Source organism: Cavia porcellus, unplaced genomic scaffold (genome assembly GCF_034190915.1).
Source record: "Cavia porcellus strain 051 isolate PalLab524CR breed Dunkin Hartley unplaced genomic scaffold, mCavPor4.1 scaffold_14, whole genome shotgun sequence".
NCBI classification, from domain to species: domain Eukaryota; kingdom Metazoa; phylum Chordata; class Mammalia; order Rodentia; family Caviidae; genus Cavia; species Cavia porcellus.
In genome coordinates, this window is record NW_026947497.1 from 37,261,124 (window position 1) to 37,284,125 (window position 23,002).

Here is a 23,002-nt window from a genome sequence, read left to right on the forward strand (position 1 = left end):
CAGAATAGGCTGCGCAGACCTGCGCAGAGCTGCCCGTCAGCGGGCACTGCCCTGTCAGCAGTGAGCATCAGGGGGCCATCTCTACCCCAAGAGGCAGCAGGGCTGGGCTGGGCAGGCCAGACCTCAGAGACCAGAGGGTGAGCTGAGGGCAGCCTGGTGAGGAGGGGAGAAGCGCAGCTGCCCTGGATCCTCTCCGGCTGAACCTTGCTTGTATCGCTTCCCCCCGGCAGGTGCCCATTCTGCATTTATTCCACCAACCGCCCCGCTGCCATGGAGTGCCACCTCAAGACCCACTACAAGATGGAGTACAAGTGCCGGATCTGCCAGACGGTGAAGGCCAACCAGCTGGAGCTGGAGACGCACACCCGGGAACATCGCCTGGGCAACCACTACAAGTGTGACCAGTGCGGCTACCTGTCCAAGACCGCCAACAAGCTCATCGAGCACGTGCGCGTCCACACCGGGGAGCGGCCCTTCCACTGTGACCAGTGCAGCTACAGCTGCAAGCGCAAGGACAATCTCAACCTGCACAAGAAGCTGAAGCATGCCCCACGCCAGACCTTCAGCTGCGAAGAGTGCCTGTTCAAGACCACACACCCTTTCGTCTTCAGCCGCCACGTCAAGAAGCACCAGAGTGGAGACTGCCCTGAGGAGGACAAGAAGGGCCTGTGTCCAGCCCCCAAGGAACCAGCCAGCCCCGGAACCCCGCTCCTGGTTGTGGGGAGCTCCCGGAATCTCTTGTCTCCCCTGTCGGTCATGTCCGCCTCGCAGGCTCTGCAGACTGTGGCCCTGTCCGCTGCCCGCAGCAGCAGTTCAGAGCCCAACCTGGCACTCAAGGCCCTGGCCTTCAACGGCTCTCCTCTGCGCTTTGACAAGTACCGGAACTCGGATTTTGCCCATCTCATTCCCTTGACAATGTTGTACCCCAAGAACCACTTGGATCTCACATTCCACCCTCCCCGACCTCAGACTGCTCCCCCCAGCATCCCCTCCCCCAAACACTCCTTCCTCGCCTATCTTGGACTAAGAGAAAGAGCAGAGACTGTCTGAGGGCAGCCCTGTTCTGTACCAAAAACAAAGAGACAAGGACAGTAAACTTTAAAAAAAAAAAATCCACTAAACTTAAACACAAACCCAACAGGTGTGTGTTGCTGCAAAACTACAGACCCTTGGGGTCTAAACCATGTGTACTGTATATCTTTAGTAAGGAATAGAGAATTGGCTCTGTGTGTATACCTATTGCATTGACCTGAAAGCTGCTTTATCCAATCTTCAGAGAGGTGACCTACCACACGCTGTTCCTTCAGAGGCATGCCTCCCCAGCCACCCACTCCCACTCTCAGCCCCCCTCCATCCTTCGCTCCTAAAGGAATTGTCTTGCTAAATCCTAACGAGAGTGTCCTTACTAGCAATCAGCACTTGTAGGCTTATATACTGGTGCATTTGGTTTTCTGTTGGGTGAATGGGGTGTGTGGATGTTTTGTGGGTTCCGAACGAGAAAGCTGTGTGTGGTGTGCCATGATGTTTCTATTGCACATTCTTTGTTCTGGCTTCTTTCATAGCGGTGAACATTTTCCCCCCCTCCCAGCTTGTTCGTCCCACTGCAGTCTCTCCCTGAGCTCCTTTACCACCTGTCCCTCTCTTATTTTATGGCTACAGAGTGGTAGGGCCTGGTGCCTGGTAGACATCTGCTGTGCTGCTGGAGATTTCCAATGGGGCAGAATGCTGGAGACCTTGAGCTCAGATCTTCTCTGGTGAGGAAGATGCGAGGAATCAAGTGACCAGTCTGCATGAAATATCTCGCAGCACTGCAGCTAACATCACAAAACTTACGTGTTTTGTATGTGTGCCCACACAGGAGTGATGTGTATGGGACGCACACACAGTGCATCGTTTTTTTAAGGGCAGATGATATATATATATATATATATATATAAGATGTATTAATTCAGTGGTTACCATTTGTTTGCAGAAAAAAAAATTGTATGAGTGGTAAATTTTATGGTTGATAAATCCAGCCAAGGAGATTAAAAAGGGGTTTGGATACATTCTGGGTATAAATGCTCAGACTAAAAAAAAAAAAAAAAAGAAAAAGAAAAAAAAAGACATGGCAGTTTTGCACAGTGCTTTGGTCTTGCACTAATTTTTGTTTCTCATTGGGAAAAAAAGTAAAATAAACGGAAGAAAATGTACCTTTCTATGGAATGAGTAGACTGTATGTTTGAAACTTTAGCCACAACCTCTTTGACATAAAATGACACAACAAAAAAGGTGCTGTTTCGTCCTCTGGTTCAGTTACACCCCCGGCAAAGTCCCCACGGTGTTTGCCTCCCCTGGCTGTGGCTGTACCCTCCCTGTCACTAGTGATTCTGTATTCCATTTTGTTAACGCCTGGTAGATGGAACCTGCTAGGAGGCTAACTTTATACTTACTTAAAGCTCTTATTTTGTGGTCATTAAAATGGCAATTTATGTGCAGCACTTTATCGCAGCAGGAAGCAGGTGTGGATCAGTTGCATAGACCTCCACTCGTCTTAAAAAGTAATAGATAATTTAAAAAGGAAGAAAAAAATCTTTGGCTAAACCTGCTCATTGCTTGTGTTTTTAAGACAACAGAATATCCTGGATGAAACAAGCTGAAAGAGCAGGAAGAAATGTGCTTTGTTTAATAATGGGAAGTTCGGAATATAAATTTAATATATTGTTTATCTATTGAAGAGCTGGTATGAGGAGGAATGCTTTTACTGTGCTGCTCTGTTCCCACTATGTGTTATCCTAGGATTGGGATTTTTTTTAATCTGTTTCACCAGGGGAAAATAAAACCATCCCTGATTTTCTTCCTGTAGTCAGTAACCCTAACCCTTCACTAAAAACCCCCTGGAAATTAGTGTAGCTCTACAGGAAGCCAGAAGACTGTACATCTGTCCACTCCAAGGCCTCAAATTTCTCATCTATACCAGCCTTCCTTCCCAGACCCCCGCCGGTGGGCTGTACTTCTCTTTGCCAGGAATCCAGCCATGGATGGGCAGCCTGCTCCATCCCCTGGCAAACCTGTTTACACTTTGGAGATGTCCACGGGGGCAGGGAGATCAACCAGTTAGGGCCGGAAGCTCCAAACCCTCAGTCATTCTCCAGCAGAGACCTTTGCTCTTGGCCTTGTTTGAAACATTTTCAGCTCACTATGTCACTGTCTCAGTAAAAGACACTACCAACAGCTACGAACAATATACTCCAAGAACACTGGGCGTGTGGGTGGGCTGGTTCTTTTTAAAGTCATGTCTTTATCCCCATATAATGGAGAATGTGCCACTTGGCTAAATGTGTTTTCAGAACTACAAGTTCAGTGACGACAGGAAAGAGGGCCCTGGTGATCCACCAAGGCTTAGGCACCAGCAGGTTAAGAACCTGGAAGGGTGGCCCGGACAGCGAGGACTCGGGGTTTTCTAGCGCGCCACTTGTGCAATAATAAGAGGTCTAAGGATGGAAACCTTCAAGGGTGCGGGGGTGGTGGAAGGAGACAGTGACTGCTCAGATGCCATGCATTTCACCGCTTGCCACTGAACTTGTATTTGAATGACTTAGTAATGCTTAATATAATTGGGCAACTTTTTTAGCACTTTGGAAAGAGTCATCAATCTTTCTGGTAAATTATAAAAGTTTTCTGAGTGAGAAAAGGTGTGTTTGGAGTTTGTTTGACTTTTTATATTATTATTGTTATTAATAAAGGAAAATCTACAACATTTTTCAGACTCCACCTAGATACTATATACCCCCAAATTTGGTTTGCAGTTTGATACTCAGGGAAGGATGTAGTCCATAGATATCCTTTCCGTGTAAAACACTAACATCTTTGAGAAATTCACCTACCAGCTAACTTCGGTTGCTCTCACTATGCATCCTTCCATGAAAGCTAGCTTATTTTCCCATATAGTAATGCAGTTAGGGTTCTCAGCACTTTCATTTATCCTTTTTTAACTCCTCATGTTATGTTCAGATGATCATACTGTCAAGGTTTGTGTACATTACTGAAAATTTGTATTGTATAAAGCTTTTTGCATTACAAGGCTGTACAGGGTCATTTTGACAGTAACTGGTATATTCCTTTGCATCTTATGTTGCATTGCCAATTTCTAGTGTATCCAGTTTGAAAGTATAATATACTCTAATTAAAAAAAAAAAAGGTTGGCTATACTCGTTTCTTTCCCCCACCCCTTGGTTGCCATCCTTGTCTACTTGTTAATCTGAAGGTTTTGTTTTCTTTGTTGTTTTTTACCTCTCCGTGTGTTTTAATCAGATTAGTGGACCTCCTATTTATAGCTGTTGCGAAATGCAAGTTTTGAACAGCCATGGTGACAAGGCAAAGGGTTACTATGTTGTAAATGTCCATCAGTTAAGGTTGAGAGCACATCCGTCATTCAGGACCGTGGCAGCCAGCTTCTTCTTTAAACTATTCAGTGACATTTAGAAGAGTTCATCAACCTTCCCCTCTCCTGCTTAACATGAGTTTATTGACCCTACAGCCCAAAGAAGGGGCTGTCTTAATGAAGTTGGACAACTAGAAGATGTTAATGAGAGGGAAACGGAATGTCTTGCAGGCTAAATAATAATCTATCCAAATACAAGAAGTAGTAGTTGACCATTCAAGAAAAGGTACCAGAGGAAAAAACAAACCAAAGGAAAGGGGGAGCGAGATGAGAAGTACTCTGAGTTAAAACAAAACAGTATTTTTTAAATCCACTTTAAAGTTCTGTCCATTTGAACCTTCCCCATGAATCTGTGATGACTGATAAAAATATATAAAGCAACAGATGAGAACGTCTGGTGTGGCTCACAACTCACATGCTTATAAATATAATGTCCTTTACTTATTTCAAGAAATTGTGAACCACTTCACTGCAACATTTAAAGTGATCACATGTACTTTTTAAAAAATGAGATAATGTAGAAGCCATTTTGTAAATGACCAGTCACTAACAGAGCCCTATGTTCCTTCACTTTTTCATTAACTACTTTTTAGATGATTGAAACACATTCTTTTATTAGATGCAAAAAGCAGCTTTGTTTTGGAGTGGCTGGTACTACTGAAAATGTTACAAGTAAGCTAGATTCCTTTGATTTTTGCTGGGATGACAGCCATAAACTTATTTTTTATGCACACTTTTTTCCTTAGACTAGTCACATGTTCCCTGTGACTGAGGCTATCCAACAGTATAAAGATCATCAGTCTGGAAATAATTTTCCCCAAAATGGGGTTCTACTAACTGAGAAATGGTCTGGAAACAGAGCTATTCATGACAAAAGATGCATCTTCTCTGTTGGAAGTGGATTCTCCAAGTCTTTGAGTTCTAATTCAAGTTCGCAGATTTTTGTTCTTATTGTCATCCTACATAAATATATTGTAAGCCAAGACCCAATGCCATGTTTTCTATAATGTATTTATTGTTGGTTGTTCACTTGGTAGCCACAAAATGCCTGACTATTTAACAGAGCCATAGCTATGGTCATAGGGGCACAGGAGAACTATCAATTGTATTTCCTTCCCCAAGTCAGAAGCATCACATCAGGACACTCATGGGGGGGATGGACAAGGTGAACAATCTGAAGGGAAAGGTGTATACTTCAAGTCCTCTTGGTGCTTTTGGTCCACAGGAAGGAAGGACATCCAAGAGAAGCTCAGCGCATATAAGAGGAAAGGGGTTCTGGCACTGAGGCAAGGCTATGGACCATTGTGAGCTCACAGCCTGTTAGGAACCGGGCTGCACAGGAGGAAGTTAGCAGCAGGTGAACAAGAGAAGTATTTACAGCTGCTCCTCATCACTCACATCGCCACTTGAGCTCTTCCCCCTGTGAGATCAGCACCAACACTGGATTGCCTTAGCAGTGCAAACCCTACTGTGAACTGTGCATGAACAAGATCTAGAGTGCATGTTCCTTATAAGACTCTAATCCCTGATGATCTGAGATGGAGCTGAGCCAGTGATGCTAGCACTGAGAAATATTATTGTGCCCCTCAAACATACACCAATTTTTTAAAAAAAAAAGAAAAATATTTCCCGTTTTGGTCCACAGAAAAATGGTTTTCCATAAAACCAGTCCCTGGTACCAAAAATATTGGGAACTTCATCTGGGCCTCCAGAAGATACAGACTGTAAAAGAATCCCAACAGCACCCTAGGACCTGTGAGCAAAATCACAAGTTAAAGGATGCCCTTAAAAGCACAGGCTCTACCCAGAGAAGCCATCATCACAAATATTCACAATAACTCCAGTCAGCATCCTTACACAGCATTCCTTCAGAATAAAAGAGTTCCACATAAAATGAGGTTTATTTTATTAGTGACAATTAACCAAACAAGCAAATGCCCAGAAAGGAGGCTCTGAGGTAAGTGTGGTAACTCCCACTAAGACTAACAGTTCATCTTTCTTCCCTGTCCAAGGTCTAGGAAGCCTCAGATTATTAATCAAGACCTACTCTTCTTTGTGAGATAATAGATCTCCTGCTTATAATGTCTTCTTTAGGGTTGAATCTGCAAAACAGGAAAATGCAAATCTTGTTCACGTTGAGAGCTTAAAATGTAGGAAAATCAATTGTGTCCCCTTGGAATTCCTTTGCAATACAGTTAAGTGATTGGTAATTCTTAATTTTCAGTAGAATTATAACCATGAAGCAGAGAATTGACTTCAATTCTCAGAATTAATTCCCCCACACCAGTCTCTACAGATGCCTCATCCATTTACTAAGAATATCTGATAATATATAATATTTTCCAATCACAATGGAGTTTAAACCTGGCTCAGACTCAAGTGAAGGTACAATAATAACACACTATTAAGCATCTCATAAAAGAGAGGTTGAATTAACTGATCATAGGACCCCCTCTTCATCTAATGTAATATTTCATAACACTATGACTCTTTCTAAACAAAAAAAGGCAATTTTCTAAAGCAGAACTCAATTATAAGGCATAATCTGCAAGACAATTATAATAAAAAATGACTCCTCAAAGTTTTCAAACAATGATAGGCTTGGGAGAAAAAAAAATGACTAAAAATATTTTCCTGCCCACTTTAGAGTTTTGGAAGTCTGATTTTTTTTTTTTTTTTTCCTTATTAAAACCGAGTCACCGTGCTTGCATTGAGACGTCTTAAGAGGAGCTTAAAATATTTTCCAGACCCCTGTGCAGGTTCTGGTGAGATGAGTTAGGAGAAGCTAGATGAGGACGGAGGCCTGGCCCCACCCACCATCATCTCCCAATGGCGCCTTCCATTTCCTCTGGGTGACTCCTACAAGCGTGCCTGCTTGGCTGTCTGCCTTCCGCCTTTCAAACATCTCCTGCAGAACAGTAGATGTTTTAGCAGGTATGCAAGTCATTTCGTTTTAGCATAAAGAATGTGCTAAATATTCTTTTTCCACCAACTTACTTTAAAAGATACATCCCAAGACTCTGAATACCTTAGGAAAGTTAGCTCCTGGCCCTTCCATTGGTTGGCAGGGCTCCTACCTGTTTAGAGACACAGGGAAGTAACTGACCTGCCTCCATCTCAGACAAGTAAAGCAGAGATCATATACCAGGCTGGGATACCCTGTCCTGAAGATTGGGCTCCACCCGAATTATCCCAGAAAGCTGAGCATCCTTCAGTCTTAAAGATTTCTAGATAGTGAGATGCCATCACTCAACTCAATTCTTATTTTTATTTTAACTGCAATTCCTAGTTTGCAGGCCATAGATTTGCCAGTTACAGGACCATGGAGCCCCCTGCCCCTTAACATCTCATTTCAAAGCAGAATTCTGTTAGAATGTTCTTTGTGCAATACTTTTGGCCTCAGCATTCACTGATAACAAAAGTCTTCCTACCTTTTTATCTCTATTATCTAATTTATCTTCTTTTATACCTGTTTACTCACCTATATACATACATATGTACTTATATATCTATTTATCTATCCCTTATTATCAACCTTTATCTGTCTATCTATTCTCGGGGCTCTTGCAAAAAACATCCCTGAGAACTGGGCTTATGTACAATCATTTATTTTAGAATTCAATTCTAGGAATAAAAGTGAGAAACCAACAAGAGCTGAACAAGAAAAAGCCAGTCCCAGGTACACTGGTGAGTTAGTTGTTGCTGTAGACAACTTGGATACAACATCTCTGGGACCCTCACGAAGAGCTGTAGACACATCGGAATACACAGCCCAAGAGACAGAAGGAAGGCATGGAGTCCACCCCGAGTGTTGACTCTCTTACACTTCCGGGTGGCAAAGAAACCGTGGTGCAGACCATGAAGGACTCCACAGTGAGATGCTGTCAATTACACTGGCGCACAGCTGGTTGCCACAGCAAGGCTGGAGTAAGAAGGTGAGTTCCTGAGCTGGGGAACAAGAGGTGTCCGCAGTAATTAGCACATTTGTCATGAATGCTGCCATCACAGTAGCCTCCAGCTCAGACGATGTACTCACCCTCCTCTACCAGATCCTGAGGACTGATGGAGGAGGCAGAGCAAAGTGCAGTATTGGAGGCTGATGCAAAGGAAAGGAAAAGCTCGCACGGGAGAAGCAGGAAGTTTCTCTCATCTGTATGGCAAGGTCTTCTCTTATTTAGTTTTGGTTTGGGTTGGGGGGTTCTTTGTTATTTGCAGTGTCGGGGATTAAACCCAGGGCTTCATGCTACACTGAGCTTCACTCCTAGCCCCAGAGTTTGTTTTTTGACTTCTTTAATGAGATGAATCTGTCCTACAACATTGAGAAGCCTCTTGACAGGAACGTGGGTTGCCTTCTGCTGTGTGTGGGTGGCCTCCTTGATCTGGAAGACTCACAAGAGGACCCAGATGAAGCCAAAGAAGTGAAGCCATCACCCAGCATCCCAAACAAGAGGACCCAGGCAACTTTCACAATTCCCAGCTCACTTTATAGTGGGCTGGAAATTTAGCTCAGTGGCGTAAGCACCTGCCTGGCAAGTGTGAGGTCGTGAGTTTGATCCCCAGTACTGAAAAAAAAAATAAATATAAAAGAGCACCAACTCACTATGAATTGGGTGCAAAGATAAGGCTGGCAGGGACACACCCCAGCTAGGAATAAAAGATTGCATTTGCCTGGTGCTTTTTCTGGGCATATAATTCATAAAATATCTGAGGCTAAACAGGGAGTACTTTCTTTCATGGGAAATAGCTAATTGAAAATGTAAGTATTCAGAACGTCGGTCTTCTTTGTTTCTTTCCATTTCCAACACATACAACTGGTAAGTCCTTTCACTAATAAAAGATTAAAATAGACTGATGTATGGTCACATAAGGCTATAGAATAAATATAACAGATGTATATGGTCACATAAGGACATAGAATATATATAATGTATGTGATATACATAATACATAGAGTACATAAATAAGGTAGTTATAAATACAATAAGTATGGGGGCTGGGGATTTAGCTCAGCAGCATAAGCACCTGCCTTGCAAGCAGGCAGTTGTGAGTTCAATCCCCAGTACCGATAAAAAGGAAAAAGACAAAAAAAAAAAAAAAAAAAAAAAAACCATTTAAAAAATATACAATAAGTATGTATGTACATGGACATCCAGAGGGAAGTCATCAATTTTATTATGTTAGGATTCACACTGCAAGACAATATTTTTCACTATTTTCTTGCACTGTTGAAAAAAAAACAGGTTGATGAAACAGATTAATATATGAAACAAATAATTAAAGGTCAAAGAAATCTCATTAATCAGAATATGCCCTTGCCCATCTTTCCTACAATTAAATAAATGTGCACAGCATTGGGTCATAAACAAGCTATAGGTCAAGGTTTCATCACTGTATGTCCTCAGACAATAGCCACAGCAGTAGTTAAATACCTAGGAGTCTCCATTACTCAAAGAGGCCATGGATCGTTTTAAATGAGCAGAATAAGAATTTCCTGCTGAAGAAAACTTGACAATTTGGCTTGTCTGCCTGTGGATAAGAGGCCAAATATGTACATGCGTGAGTTTGCATCGCAGGCTTACGTGTTAGGGGATGAGCCCCTAATATCACCTGGAATCCACTGTCTCATTATTCTCCACAATGTTCTTCACCACTCAGCTTCCATCCCCTTGAAAGTCTTCCAGAGCAGGCTCCCAGCCTACCTCCCTTCAAGCACCTCCCTTAGGCTCCTCGTGTCCTCTAAACTTGACTCATACCTCCCTCTTCTTCCCATTTGTTATTTCAGGAACAACAAATATGTGGAAAGTTGTGTGCTAGCACTTGGCAGGAAATGGAGCTAGATAAGATGTATTTCCAAGCTTTAAGGAATTACCAACCAATAGAAGACGTGTATGAGTAAACATGTTCTAATGCCAGTAAAGCCACAAACATATTCTTATGGAAATAATGAATAGAGAGATACTAATTCTTACCAGGGTGAAAGGAAGATTTCTGTAAGACGTAGCATGCAAAGTGTAGTCTAAAGAACGAGTAGGATGTCTGTAGGCAATAAAAGTGGGGAAAGCATTCCAGATTGAGAGGACAGCTTGAGCAAAGGCAAGAAGGTGAGAAATTGCTTGGTGGATTCTGTTGTGCTGAAAGATTACAATTAAACCAAACAAAGCCAGTTTGTAGAGAGCATCAGGTCTCTTGTCAAGGAACTGAATTCTACGGTTTCTACTGAAACTTCTCTACTTTTTAAAAAAAAGCTAACAAAAAAGAGAAGAATGGTATGATCTGAACTCTGTTTTAGGAAGATAACTCTAGCAGCACTAAAAAAGACTGAAAAAATAGAGAAATGAGGATTTTTATCACTGTCCTAAAATGAAATTACGGTTTTTTTCCCCCTCAGATCTATCCCTCACCATGCATTTTGCAATTCCAATAAAGGTATGTGCTATCATGCCCAGCTGAACCCTTTTTATTTGCTGAATATTTTCTTACTCTGCCCATTTTTTTTTTCATGCTTAACATCTTAGCAAAGATCCTTAGCATCCTTACCAGGTGTATCACAATAGTTTTGTGTTTGAATAGGACATTCTTGTGTAGAAAGACTGTGAAAAAAAAAACCATTCCAGAGCTCAGAAGAAAGTTCATGATCAGACTTGTAGATGCAAAGATGACATTTGAAGACAGTATGGAGGGCAAGAACATCACGGTAGCAACTATGACAACCACCACCAAAGAATTAAAGACAGAACCTTGGGAGATACTCTCACTTCAGTGGGGGACAAGGAGGAGGAGGAGGAGAATGAGGGAAAACACGGGAGAATGAGAAGAAGCCACGGGAGAAGTCTAGACAAAGACAGCATTGATAGAGAACCCAGAGAAAGAGAGTTTTCTGTGAACCTGTGTGCAAAGATGAATAGGGTCAGGTTAGCTTTTGCAGTCTTTACCAATGGGATGGTTCTTGAAGATTTGGGGGGATGTTGTTTCAATAACAGATTAAGGAAAAAAAAAAAAAAACAAATTCCAACAGGGTAAAGAATGAATGAGCAGTGAGAAGCTGGTGAGAAAGATGAAAGTCTGTCCTTGCATTGAGTTCAGTAGTTGTAATGGTTTATGTCAGTGGCCCCCAGGCCTCACGCAATTATGCGTTTGTGGTTGGTTCATTGTCTAGGGCTTGGATTGGTGATGTGAGTGGTACACCCACCTAAGGGTGGAACACGATATGATGTAATAGCAGGCAGAAGGTGTCTCTCTCTATCTTGCTGGTTCCTGTCTTGCTGTTTTACAGCGGCCATGAGTAGCTGCCCTGCCATGCCAGGCTGCCTTACAGCCAACTGAGTGTGGACTGAAACCTCCAATAACTGTAAGAAATAAGCCTTTCCTTCCCTAACTTGAGCATCAGGCATTTTGTCTCAGCAACAAGTAAAAAGTAATTAAGACAGTAATGAAGGAAATAAAGTTCATGCATATTTATTTCCTACCAAAGGTTACCCAAACTTCCCTTCTCTTCCAACCTTTTAGAGGAAAAAAGGGAGCTGCTGGGATGCTAATCTCCAGCTCCACACCCCACCACACCCCACCACACCAGTGTTCCATACCTCTTTGATATAAACTCATCCTCACACTGACCTGCTCTTGCTATCTTCCAGGAAGTCCCTGCTAGCCAAAGACATTAGGAAGCAGGGCTGCAGGGGTAAAATACATACCACTCCTAAATACAAGATCCCAGACAAGTGCAAGACAGAGAGAGAGAGAGAAAGAGAGACAGAGACAGAGAGAGAGACAGAGAGAGAGAAAATCAAGGGATGAAAACTTGCTTTATCCCTTATCCTTCTCCCATGGCCAGAGTTACAAAATAACAATTCCAGTCTAGAAAAATAATGGCTTAAAAGAGAATATGTGGGCCCTCTCAAAACACAATGGATACAGCAGAATGCTGTCAGGATTCACTCAGGATATTAGAGTTACGAGCCAAGCCTTGGAGCTTAAAAGAGGTTGAATTCCTTGTCCTTGTCATTATAACTAACTGTCCCTCTCTGAGGCATTGCAAAGCCAACCTGTGTAGAGAGGAAGGGATCTCAAATCCTTCTAGGCTGCATGCCTCTTTAGAAAAAAGAGCTCAGTTACTGCAACAGTTAATCATCGATTTGATGAGCTTGAGAGAAGCCTAGGACTTAGTACTAAGTCCCTTGTGTGTGTGCCTGTGCAGATCATAAAGGTGTAAACTTGGGGACTATGTCTTACCCTGGCTCCTTCCTCCCCAGCTCTTTTCAAGCTCTCTGCTTCCCTCTGACATGAGCTGAGCCTCTTCCCTCTTTCACATCTTTCTGCCGTGGACCTGGCTGACCATGGACTGAACCCCCTGAAAACGGGATCTAAATAAACATCTTCTTTAAACTTCAGGTGTCTGATGTTTGGTCCCAGCAATGGGAAAGCTGCCTCTCACCAACAGAGAGAAAAATAACCCTCTTCACACAGGCCAGAAGAAAAGTACTTGGCTCTATGAAGTAGAAATGAAGTAAACTGCTTTTTATTACATACCATGAGAAAAATCATTAATTTATGCCAGAAACACAAATATCAACGTTATCATATTGAAAACATTTATTCTGGAAGAGACCGCCTGGCAGAGCCTTGCAGACCACACTTGGAGAAGCAGAGCACGTGTGACACTGTGGTGGGCTCTTCCATTAAAGCAGCAGATACAAAGGAAATGAAAATGCCAGGCTTCTGAGGAGAGGACTTGGCTATAGTCACATCTGCTAGGTATTGTCACATGGTCTCTAGAGGCGGGCTTGCTTTTACAAATGCTGTTTTATGAAAACTAAAGTTTCAAAACAAGCAATGGATTTCAAGAATGCGTCTCTTTAAAAATGAATTCTTTCCTTGGGCACCTAATTCTAAAAGAAGTTTCACAAACGAATACACAGAGCATTAACTGCTTAATATAAAGGCTGGGGAGAGATGAGGGGTTGTGGGAAACCTGATGAGTGAGCAGCTACAGTTAATTATAGATTAACCCCAAAATGGAAAATATAGGCTCCTGAATGATAAAGTAAATGCGTGGTTCTTTTTTGTGAAATGTCATATTTTGGCAGGAAGGAAGAAATAATTATGATTTGAGAGCATTTCTCTCTCTAGAAATGGATAAAGCACTAGTTCTATACCAAGTGGAGGAAAGCTTACATTCAGAAAAGAAGAAAGGCTGATGGCAACTGCAAGAAGTGGTCTGACTCCTCTGCGGAGCTGGGTGAACTGTTTTAACCCAGCTGCCCTCCACTGTCAGCACACCCTGAACCTAATTTTGTTTGCAGCTTCTCCATTTGCTTGGAGACGCTACTGTCAGCTGAACATCAGCTCTAGGCTGACTCTTTCCCAAATTCCCTTCCTCTGTGTTGCATACCATTATCCAATGGTTGGACCTAGAAAATTCATAGAACAAATTCCTCAGTCTAATATAATAAGCTTCTGGCTGGGTCAACAGGACTCAACCTTGACAGCCTTTATATTTCTTGTAATTCCATTTCCATCTTGGTCTTACTCAAGACCATTAGAAACCCACACACTAAAGTATAATAGCTATGTACACAACCATTCAGCAAAGGCCACATTAAATATCAAACTGCATTAATATGATGCAGAACTATGCATGACTCAAATCCTAGTGCAAATAGCAGCATCTGACCTAGGAGCTCAGGACTGGTTAGGAATGCCGGGCCAGCAGCTACCCAATCTCTAATTACCTGTTAATCTGGGCAGTAATTCAGATTACACAGGGTGCATATGTTCACTGTCTCATCAAATCAAACCCTTTAATGTGTATATTATAAGGGGAAAGGAAAAAGCCCTAGATGAGAGCCCTAGATGGTACATGTGCATTACTGTATGTTTTTAAACAAAAGATGCTAACATATGCATTGTTTTTTCTAAACTAAAATCTCAGCACTCAGGTTTAATTGCAGTGTTGGCACTTTGGGATAAATAACTGGGTTTGGCGTTGCAGTTTGCCACTCAGGCAAAAAGTTTGCCATCACCAACCTAGAGTAAGTCAAACCCTTAGGAGCATTTGGACTCTTAATGATTATTTGTATATTCTTTTAAAAAGTTTGACAATAATTCATATTTTTAAAAGGCAATACATGGGCTGGGGGTTTAGCTCAGCGGCATAAGCACCTGCCTTGCAAGCAGGCAGTCTTAAGTTTGATCCCTGGTACCGATAAAAATGAAAAAGACAAAAAAAAAAAAAAAAAAAGGCAATACATGAATATGATAAAATAAAAAAGTTAAATAATTACATTTTAGGAATACTGAAAAGAAGCATCCTTTGCTAGTATTTTTGCAGCTTCTGTTTTTGTTTGCTTGAAGACTGTAACAGTTAGTTTGTGTAGGACAACTTGATTGGATTAAGAAACACCCAGCAGGTTAACAAGTATACTTTTGGGTGTGTCTGGCTGGGTCACAGAGCCATGGGTTAGGTACTCTATATGGTCCCTGACACCCCCTGCTCTGCTTCCCACCACCATGATCTAAACAGCACTTCTGTCATGACTTTCAGCCATTGCATTTCTTCCTTGGAACTAGTTGGCCTGGACTGACTCCCCTAAAACCATGATCCAAAATTAAAAATTTAAGTTGTGGGTGTCAGGTGTTGTGTTTCACCAACATAAAAGCTAACAGCATCCAAACATGCCGCTGTTGATTGCTATCAGTTTGTGTTTGAGTCTCTCCCAGATCTTATCCTCTATGCCACACATCAGCTCTCATGGAAACCTAGAGATTCCACAGAGCAAATTCCTCTGCATAGAGCAAACTTCTGGGGAGGGTAGCAGGACTTCACATGCCAGGTCTTAACCTGAGTCCTGAAATGCTTCAACACTGCGGTGTCTTTTCTGTCCAAACGTATACCTCCTTACAACAACTCATCCAGACAAACTAGATTACTGAATGAATGAAAAAAAAAGAGTTGGCTATGTTTCTTATAAACTATTATCCATGAAAGAGATTATATGTGTGTATGTAATATGTTAATATTCAAGTTAACAGATATGCATATACATATACTAATTCAAATCTTAGTATTCCAACAGCAAACAGGGGAGTTCTTTTTTAATGTACCTCCAAAGATCTTGAAAACGTTCTTTAGAAATTTTCTTCTTACCAAACTAGCAAGAATCCCCCTTGTACAGCCTTGCTCGTCTCCTTTCCCTGCAACCCCATAAAATTCTTCCCTACACTCAGGCACACAGATCCTTCTCTCGTCCTTCGCACTCTATTTTTATTGGTGCATATCTGAAGCACATAATGATTAGGTGTCTCATGGGCATTAATACATGTGCACAACACATTGCAATTTTTCCCTCCCTCCCTTCCTGTCGCCTCCAACTCTTAGTCTCCTTCCCATTTGCAAAAGCTCAACTTCTTTTTTTCTCCAATTCTTTTTTCCCAATCTCTTTCCCTCCCCTTCCTTCTCTTTCCTCTGTCTCGTTTCCTCATGCATTAGAAAAAGATCTCCCTACTTCTTTATCTAGTTTCTATTTTACAAGATAGACAGCAACAGATGGAGACAGATAGATGATAGATAGACATAGCTACAGATTGTTTTGGTCTCTTATATGAGAAACCATGCAATAGTTAAACTTGTGTGTCTGATTTCACTTAATATTATAGTCCCCTGGTGGATCCATTTACCAATGAATGCCTCGAGTTTATCATTCTTTTCGGCCTAGTAGTATTCTATTGTGTATGAATACATTTTCTTTATCCACTCATCTATGAATGAGTATATAGGTCATTTCTGAGTTTTCCTTTTCTGTTCATCTGTTGATGGGCATACACACTGTTTCCAAGCTCAGAACTTAACCATGTAGCTTGTTTTAACCTTCCTGAGTTCTTCCTCCCTTCCCACATCTAAACTAAAGAAACACCTAAGTCCTCAGACTGAAAGAGCATGTCAGTCCCAGAGGGAATAAACCTTAAAAATAACTTCACACATAATGATATAAAAATAAAACTCCAGAGCACCAAGGTGAAAAGACAATCCTTCAAGGGACAACAACAGTCAGAGAGATTCCCCATAAATGATGAGATTCAGGTCAACAGAAGACTGTTTATCAACCACAGTGGTTTCAAGAAAACAATGTTCACAATTGCTTAGAAGGGCTGAGGAAAAATAAATTCAAATGTAAGAGTTCCAGATGAGCCAAACCAACATTCACACAGAGTTCAAAATGAATTCTCACTTAAGATATCAAGAAAATTTCTTCCTTGCTCTCAAATGGAGAAAAGAACGAGAATGTAAGAAAAACCTGTCAAAGGATGTACACCAGCAATAAGAAAAATGAACCCAAAAGGTAATAACAGGCTGTGAGCAGAAAGGAGAATGTAGTGTTTGGTCTTATTTTTATAATTAAGAAGTTCTCTGTTTCCAGAGGAGAAACAATTTAATTCTGCCTTTGCATTATATGATATTACTGCCTACAAAATGCGTTCGAATAGTCAGTAGCCAGAATGACAGGACGAACAAAAAGCTGACTTAAGAACAGAATTAGAAAAAGTATCAAATACAATAAAACTTGGAAATGCAATCCCTGAGTCTAGCCATATACTTTACTTCTTGCCGTGCAAGTTGGCTGCCTTCTAACAATGTGAGCAGGTCCGAAGAGGCTGGTGAGGATGAAATTTAACAGGCTGCCATTCTTAGTCTCCCTATCAAGACTAGATTATGGATTGTAGACAAGCAGGGGAATTGACATACAATCAATATTTCAGATCAGCTGATGTACTCAGAGGGGACTCAGAAGATCCTGGAGGACTTTTGTCGTCAGGGTATGCAGTAGCAGGGTATCCACTCTGCCCAGGAGGCCTTCTAATGAAAGATCTCAGGTTCCACAAAGGGTGCTGTTGAGAAACCCATGGTGCTTTTGCCTGTGTCCTATGCCATGAATTTAATGCTTGGAATCTCTCACTTGAACTTTTTTATGCCATCCCTAGTGCATAAAAGCAGCTGCCAAAAAGCAGACATTTTCCTGTCTCTAAAAATAAAATGCTGGCAACATTTCACGCCACCGTGCCAAAACCTGGCCCTTCCTAGGATAAACAATAGGTAGCTTAGCTCATCGGAGGCAAACACTGAGTCCTAAAGTCAGCCTGTGTGAGCTTGAAATGCCAAGGTCAGGGCATGCGCAGCTAAAAGCCAGCAGGCCAGAGGAGGCCCTCCCTCCTCCACAGCTGATGAAGGACAGCTGCTGCCCTAGCCTGGGGCCAGGTGTGGCTGAGAGAGGACAGCCTCAGGTTTCACCAGAGACCTTGGCCTGGCAGAGGTCACAGAGCCCCTACCAGGTCCTCCCCCAGAGCAACAGACCTGAAGGCCTGGATATCCCGGGCCAGGCAAGCTCCCTGGAAGAAGGCTTTTCCTGAGCATCTATTCCATTCATCTCTTAGCCATCATCACCACCTGTCAGAGCCCCTCTGGGGCAGCTTAAGGGCATTCACCTGCAAACACAGGCACGCCAAAACCACCTTGCTATAGGAATGCTAAAAGAGCAGTCAGTGTTCCCATCCTAACTGCCTCCCAATTTCTCACATACTTCCACAGCACGTATTCCAGCCCCTGTCCATTTTCACTGGGGTTCAAATCTTTCCTAGACTATAACCTTGGCTTTTGGCTGGTTTGGAGACTTAAGAGAGGTTAGAGGGGGCTAGGGGAGGAGCAAGCCTAAATATAGCAATTCTTTGCAGGCATAATCACTCCATAAACATGCTTCAGTGAAACAGAGCGGAGGGCTGACCCAGATGACGGATGTCACTCACCCCAGTGTCACATCATAAATAAAACTGAATGAGCCCATTCTCCTGCAAAACCAGAGTGATGCCAGGCTATAAATATGCATGAAGTCATCGTTCCTAAAAGACTTCATTTTTCCAGGTAAATAGCTTTAATGAAACAGTTAAGTAGAGCTCAATTATGGAATAATAACCATTGCTATGTGATACATATTCTACAGAAAGGAAAAGAAAGATAAGAAAAAGCCAGTCCTGGTTCCATGGGGCTCCTGTACGTGGAGATCTCATTTGTGCCAGGCCAGGTTCATTTTCATTCAAAAAGTGGGGCCCCCTGAGTGGGACCCAGACAGAAGACCATCATCAGTCCTGTCTGTTCCTCCAGGCCTGAGTAATGAAGAGAGCAGACAGATTCTTCTCACCCAAGTTCAGGCCAAGTTCCACCACCCCTGCTGGGCAAGATCAGCTCCTTAGCACTCAAAGGCTATCTCTTAGTAATTGAAAGAAAAAACAATTGCACATCTCGCCCCCTTACTATGCTCATTTGAAAAAAATTCTCAGAATGTGAGGCTGCCAGCCTGGGTGTCTCTGGGTGTTTATGCACAAAGTCCGGGCCTCTAGCTCTCCGCTGCTCCTGCTGACCGCGTTAGGAATGGCACCCCAGAAAGGTGCCAGCATCTGACAAGCTCTTCCTCTGCCCTACTGCATTGCTGCAAAAAACAAACACCCCTTGGAACCCCTCCTCTCCAGCCACTGCAGCAATCCTACGACCGGGAACTTATTTTCACAGAGCTTTGCTATACATGTTATTCATCTCCTAAACGCACCCGAAACCTTTCCCAAGTACACAGAGCCTGCTTCTTTCCCTGGAATGGCCTTTTGCCTGGGCCTCTTCCCCCCCAAACCTCAGGGTGGCCCCAGCTCCATCAGACTGCTGTGGCCTCTGCAGGGGGAAAAGTTGACGATCCTTTGGCGCTAGTCCCTGGGAAGTCTCCTTGTAGTTTGGTGGAGTGAGTCACAGGCTGCCTTCACCATCCTATCTGGGGAGCCCAGGGCTGCCATGTATGGTCTGTGCTCCCTGCCACCCACCTCTGTGTCAAGCCGTCCATTGCCAGGACAGCCTGAGTCATAAAACTCAGCACATTCCTCGGGCGTTGGATCGTTTTTCCTTGTTATTACTTTGCTTTTGTTTTATGCAGCACCTGGTTTCATTTTAAAAAACCCAAATAAAATCACAGGGCTGTGGCTGTGGCTGTGGCTGTGGCGGGAAGAGAATAGGAAGAAAAGCAAAGGGAATGAAAGAGGGAGTGAAACCCAGGTTAGGGGGAGGGAAGAGTAGAGCTCCCCACAAAAGACAGGACCCTGGGTGGGGACAAAGAGAGAAGTGCAGGGGAAAGGCTGGAGCGCAAGAACAAATGAATTCAGTTTGACACGAGGGCCAGAACTGCCCAGCCATGGACCCTCCAACGCCCTCCACCTTCCGAGTCGAGTCTCAACATATCCGCAGGATTGTCATTGATACCAATTTTAAGGCACTTTCCAGGTATCAGCCTCTATACCTGCCTGTTCCCTTTTTCTTGGAAACGCTAACCTATGGGTGAGGAAATATTTTCCACAAGCTAACATGCATGTTGTTTTGATTTTTCCATGAGGGACAGACACTGGAGAAGGTATAGAGACTCAACTACGCCAATGCTCCTGATCGTGTTCAATTTCTGTAGCTAGAGTGTTGCCACAGAATTAAAACTGCATTCTAACAAGCTATACCTTGCACACAGAGGTACACAGATCCCAGAGGAATGAATGATAGTCATTGCCGCGCAGAACTGCATTTCTTCAGAGTCCTGAGACACAGTAATTACAGCCTCGGACCAGGAGCCTTAGGTATTAAATTCGGAACTTAAACCCAGAGTCTGATCCAGGCTGGCCAGAGCAAAAATCCTGGAGGTTCCGGAGTCGCTCCAGGGCCGCATTCTCCGTGCACGGGGTTGGCGAGCTTAATGGAGACCATATGCCGAGTTCCCGGGAATCAGACCAGATGGCTCAGGGGAGTGCATTTTAGCTCAACCTGAGGCTAAAGGACGAAAATGATCACTAGGGGGCGGGGAAAGGCACGGAGAGAGCGGCGAAGAGACTTTTCCTGATTAGTTCTCTTGAGCAGAAAACAGAGATCCAAGTCCTGGTACCGGGGAATCCGAGGAACCCGCGGCGGAGGAAGACGGGGGGAGGGGAAGGGGGAGGCCGCTCCCGCGAACCAGACGCGGCTCTGCCTCCGCCGCGGCCAGCAGCGGATCAGGCCCGGGGCTGCCCGGCTCCGCGCCCAGACCTTCCCGCGCCGGGCTCCGCACGCTCCGCCCCGCAGCTCCGCCCCGCGGCGCGCTCGGCTCGGGCGGGGCGCACGTGGCGGGCGGGAGAGGCAGGGGGCGCTGTGGCCGGCGGGAGGCGGCGGCCAGGGGGCAGGAGAGGGAATGGGGGAGGGGCGGTGGGGGAGGGGAGGGGCGGTGGAGGAGGGGAGGAGGAGGTGGGCGGGCACGGAGGGGCGGGGCTGCGCGGGGCAGCGGCCAGATCGTGCAGGGAGGAGGTCGGTCGCGGCCGGCTGAGCCGGGGGGAAAGGCGGAGCGAGAGGCTTCGGGCCGCGGCCTGCTGAGGGGTGGGCAGTCTAGGCCGGGTCGCCTCCGCCACAGGCGGAGCCCGTTTGCCTCCTGGCGGCGGGTTGCGCTCGGGGAAACCTGGCCGCGGAGGGCTCTGGCTTCTCTGGGCGCTGGCTGTGGATACAAAACGGCCTTTCCCTCGGCCTGCGCACACAGATGGAGGACCAGCGGCCCCAGGCCGGGGCCCACGGGGTCCGCACCCCGGCACCACGCGTGTGGTGGAGGAAGCGGCTTCCAAGTGCTTAACTTTAAAGAAACTTAAATGATTATAAAGCTAACTTTTGTCCCTTGCCTGCAGGTCTCACACACACACTTGCACAAACGTGCGTGCACACACACGCAGCAGGGATGAGGCGTTGGAGACCAGGTGTCCATCCTGCCAAGGTCCAGACATTGCCCACGCTGCTTACCTCACTGTCCTCTATCACGCGCACTCTGGGCTTCCAGCCTGTGGCTTCGTTTTCCAAGTCAGAAAAGTAAGGACAGCAGCCCTCGCTGACCGCAATCGGAGTATTGATCAGTTTCTGAGTCTGCGGATGAGCGGACTTTACTTAAAGAATCCCATTGTACCTGAAACGGGAGGAAAAATGGCCTGATTGTCAACACTTGCTCATCCGCAAAGGTCACTCTCCCCGCAGAATTGGGAATTAAATTGCCTCTTTCAAACCAGACATCATTCTTGAGCAGGCGCTGTGACTGTTTAGGCATTTTCACCCGTCCTTTTTGACCTTCCTGTTTCTGTGCTGTACTCTGTCGAAGGTCAGATCGATAAACAGGAGGGGGAGGGGTGGATCACTAATCCCCCTCGGCTCTGCACTTTTCTGGTTTATCTACCATTTCTTTAATTCTGGTATTCCTGGGTGTGAACTGTCTGCTTTCCAGTCTTACATCACGAATTCCTTCAAGTTGGGACTTAGGAATGTAAATAGCTACAACATGGTTAGGAAAGGCACCAAGCAGACGTTAAGAGTAAAAATATTGCTAGTGGTTCAAAATTTTATCCATTCCATCCTGGTTAATAATGCAGGAATGTGTACCACCGTTTTATAGCTCCATGTTTGTTCTCGTTTCCCTGAGATATTAGCACCTATTTAAAAATAGTAAGATTTTCTTTGTCTCCGAAAAGTCATAATTTATTTTCGGGGCTGAGTTTCCTCAAATTAGTGCACCACAGTCATTGCTGTGGTATGCATGCGTGCATGCATGTGTGTGCGCGCGTGCGTGCGTGCGTGTGCCTGTTACTGTATCACAAAACGAGTGGGGTGTAGTATCGTTTACTTGCAATGAATCAGGCCACTGTGAGTAGAGAGAATTTACATTGGGGGCCCAGGAAGCACCTTTCAGAGGGAGACAACTTTTCAGAACAGCTGCAGACCCTGGTAGGGGGAATCGCCTAGCCTGGGGACAGTCCATGTAGCAAGAGAGATTTGTTTATTTAACAATAGTTAATTATTCTCCCACACAACTCCCAGGAGTCCAGCTAGCATAAATACACTTTCAAGAAATCTTCTATCCTTGGTAAAAACAGGTCCCAAGCCTATAGGAAAGGGCGCCTGGTTGCCCACACAATGTAACTTTCAGTGGACCCCAGTGTCAAATGCCCTCAAATTAACCCTGCCACAGCCCTGCCTTCCTGTGCTTAAAGTGTCCCTGGGACAGGAATCAGGTCCCAAAGCAGAGAAGTTATTTCTAGAAGGGGACCATTAAACTAGGAGCCAAGGTGAGCATCAACCCTGCACTCTTAGCTGAATTAATTGAATCCCCTTATTGGCACCATTGACCAGAATTTTAAAGCAGTACATGGAGCTGGTGGTAATGCTATTAGAATCTGATATGTTAGATGGTACTTGAATCATTTTTTTAATTTTAATGGTGAGGTCTTTTTTTTTTTTTAAGTACACAAACTAGCATACCAAACCCATGATGTTGCAAATACAATTACTTAGGGTGAGCCTGATTTTTCAAAAGTCAATTTAAAGAACAATTTTAATAAGCAAAAGTCACAGGATAGCCAAATATACAGCTCTAACTTTCATAATAAATGATGTCAGCAAGGTACACCCTAACACCCATGTTTATTCTTTCAACTTATTCTCTAACAGGAACTCTAGGACATAAAAGGAATCTTAATTTAAATTTGGATTTTGAGCTGAGGATTTAGCTC

The 23,002-nt window shown here is 44.0% G+C and overlaps 2 protein-coding genes across 11 annotated transcripts in view; one reads left to right on the forward strand and one right to left on the reverse strand.

Moving 5' to 3' along the window:
* Znf827 (zinc finger protein 827) overlaps positions 1 to 3,741 on the forward strand; it is a 159,533-nt gene extending 155,792 nt beyond the window's left edge. For 2 of the 10 annotated variants that reach the window (XM_013160263.3, XM_013160262.3), the window contains exon 14: positions 231 to 3,741. In XM_013160263.3, coding sequence (XP_013015717.1) covers positions 231 to 1,050 — 820 coding nt within the window. In that variant the 3' untranslated portion in view covers positions 1,051 to 3,741. The remainder of the gene's footprint in view (positions 1 to 230) is intronic. The other 8 variants (XM_063260812.1, XM_013160267.3, XR_010051479.1 and 5 more) reach the window with 7 other exon arrangements.
* The window catches only part of CUNH4orf51 (chromosome unknown C4orf51 homolog), a 47,963-nt gene that overhangs the window by 2,788 nt on the left and 22,173 nt on the right, over positions 1 to 23,002 (reverse strand). Inside the window, exon 6 of the mRNA XM_063260815.1 lies at positions 21,249 to 21,408. Within this exon, the coding sequence (XP_063116885.1) occupies positions 21,307 to 21,408 (102 nt within the window). The 3' untranslated portion in view covers positions 21,249 to 21,306. The remainder of the gene's footprint in view (positions 1 to 21,248; positions 21,409 to 23,002) is intronic.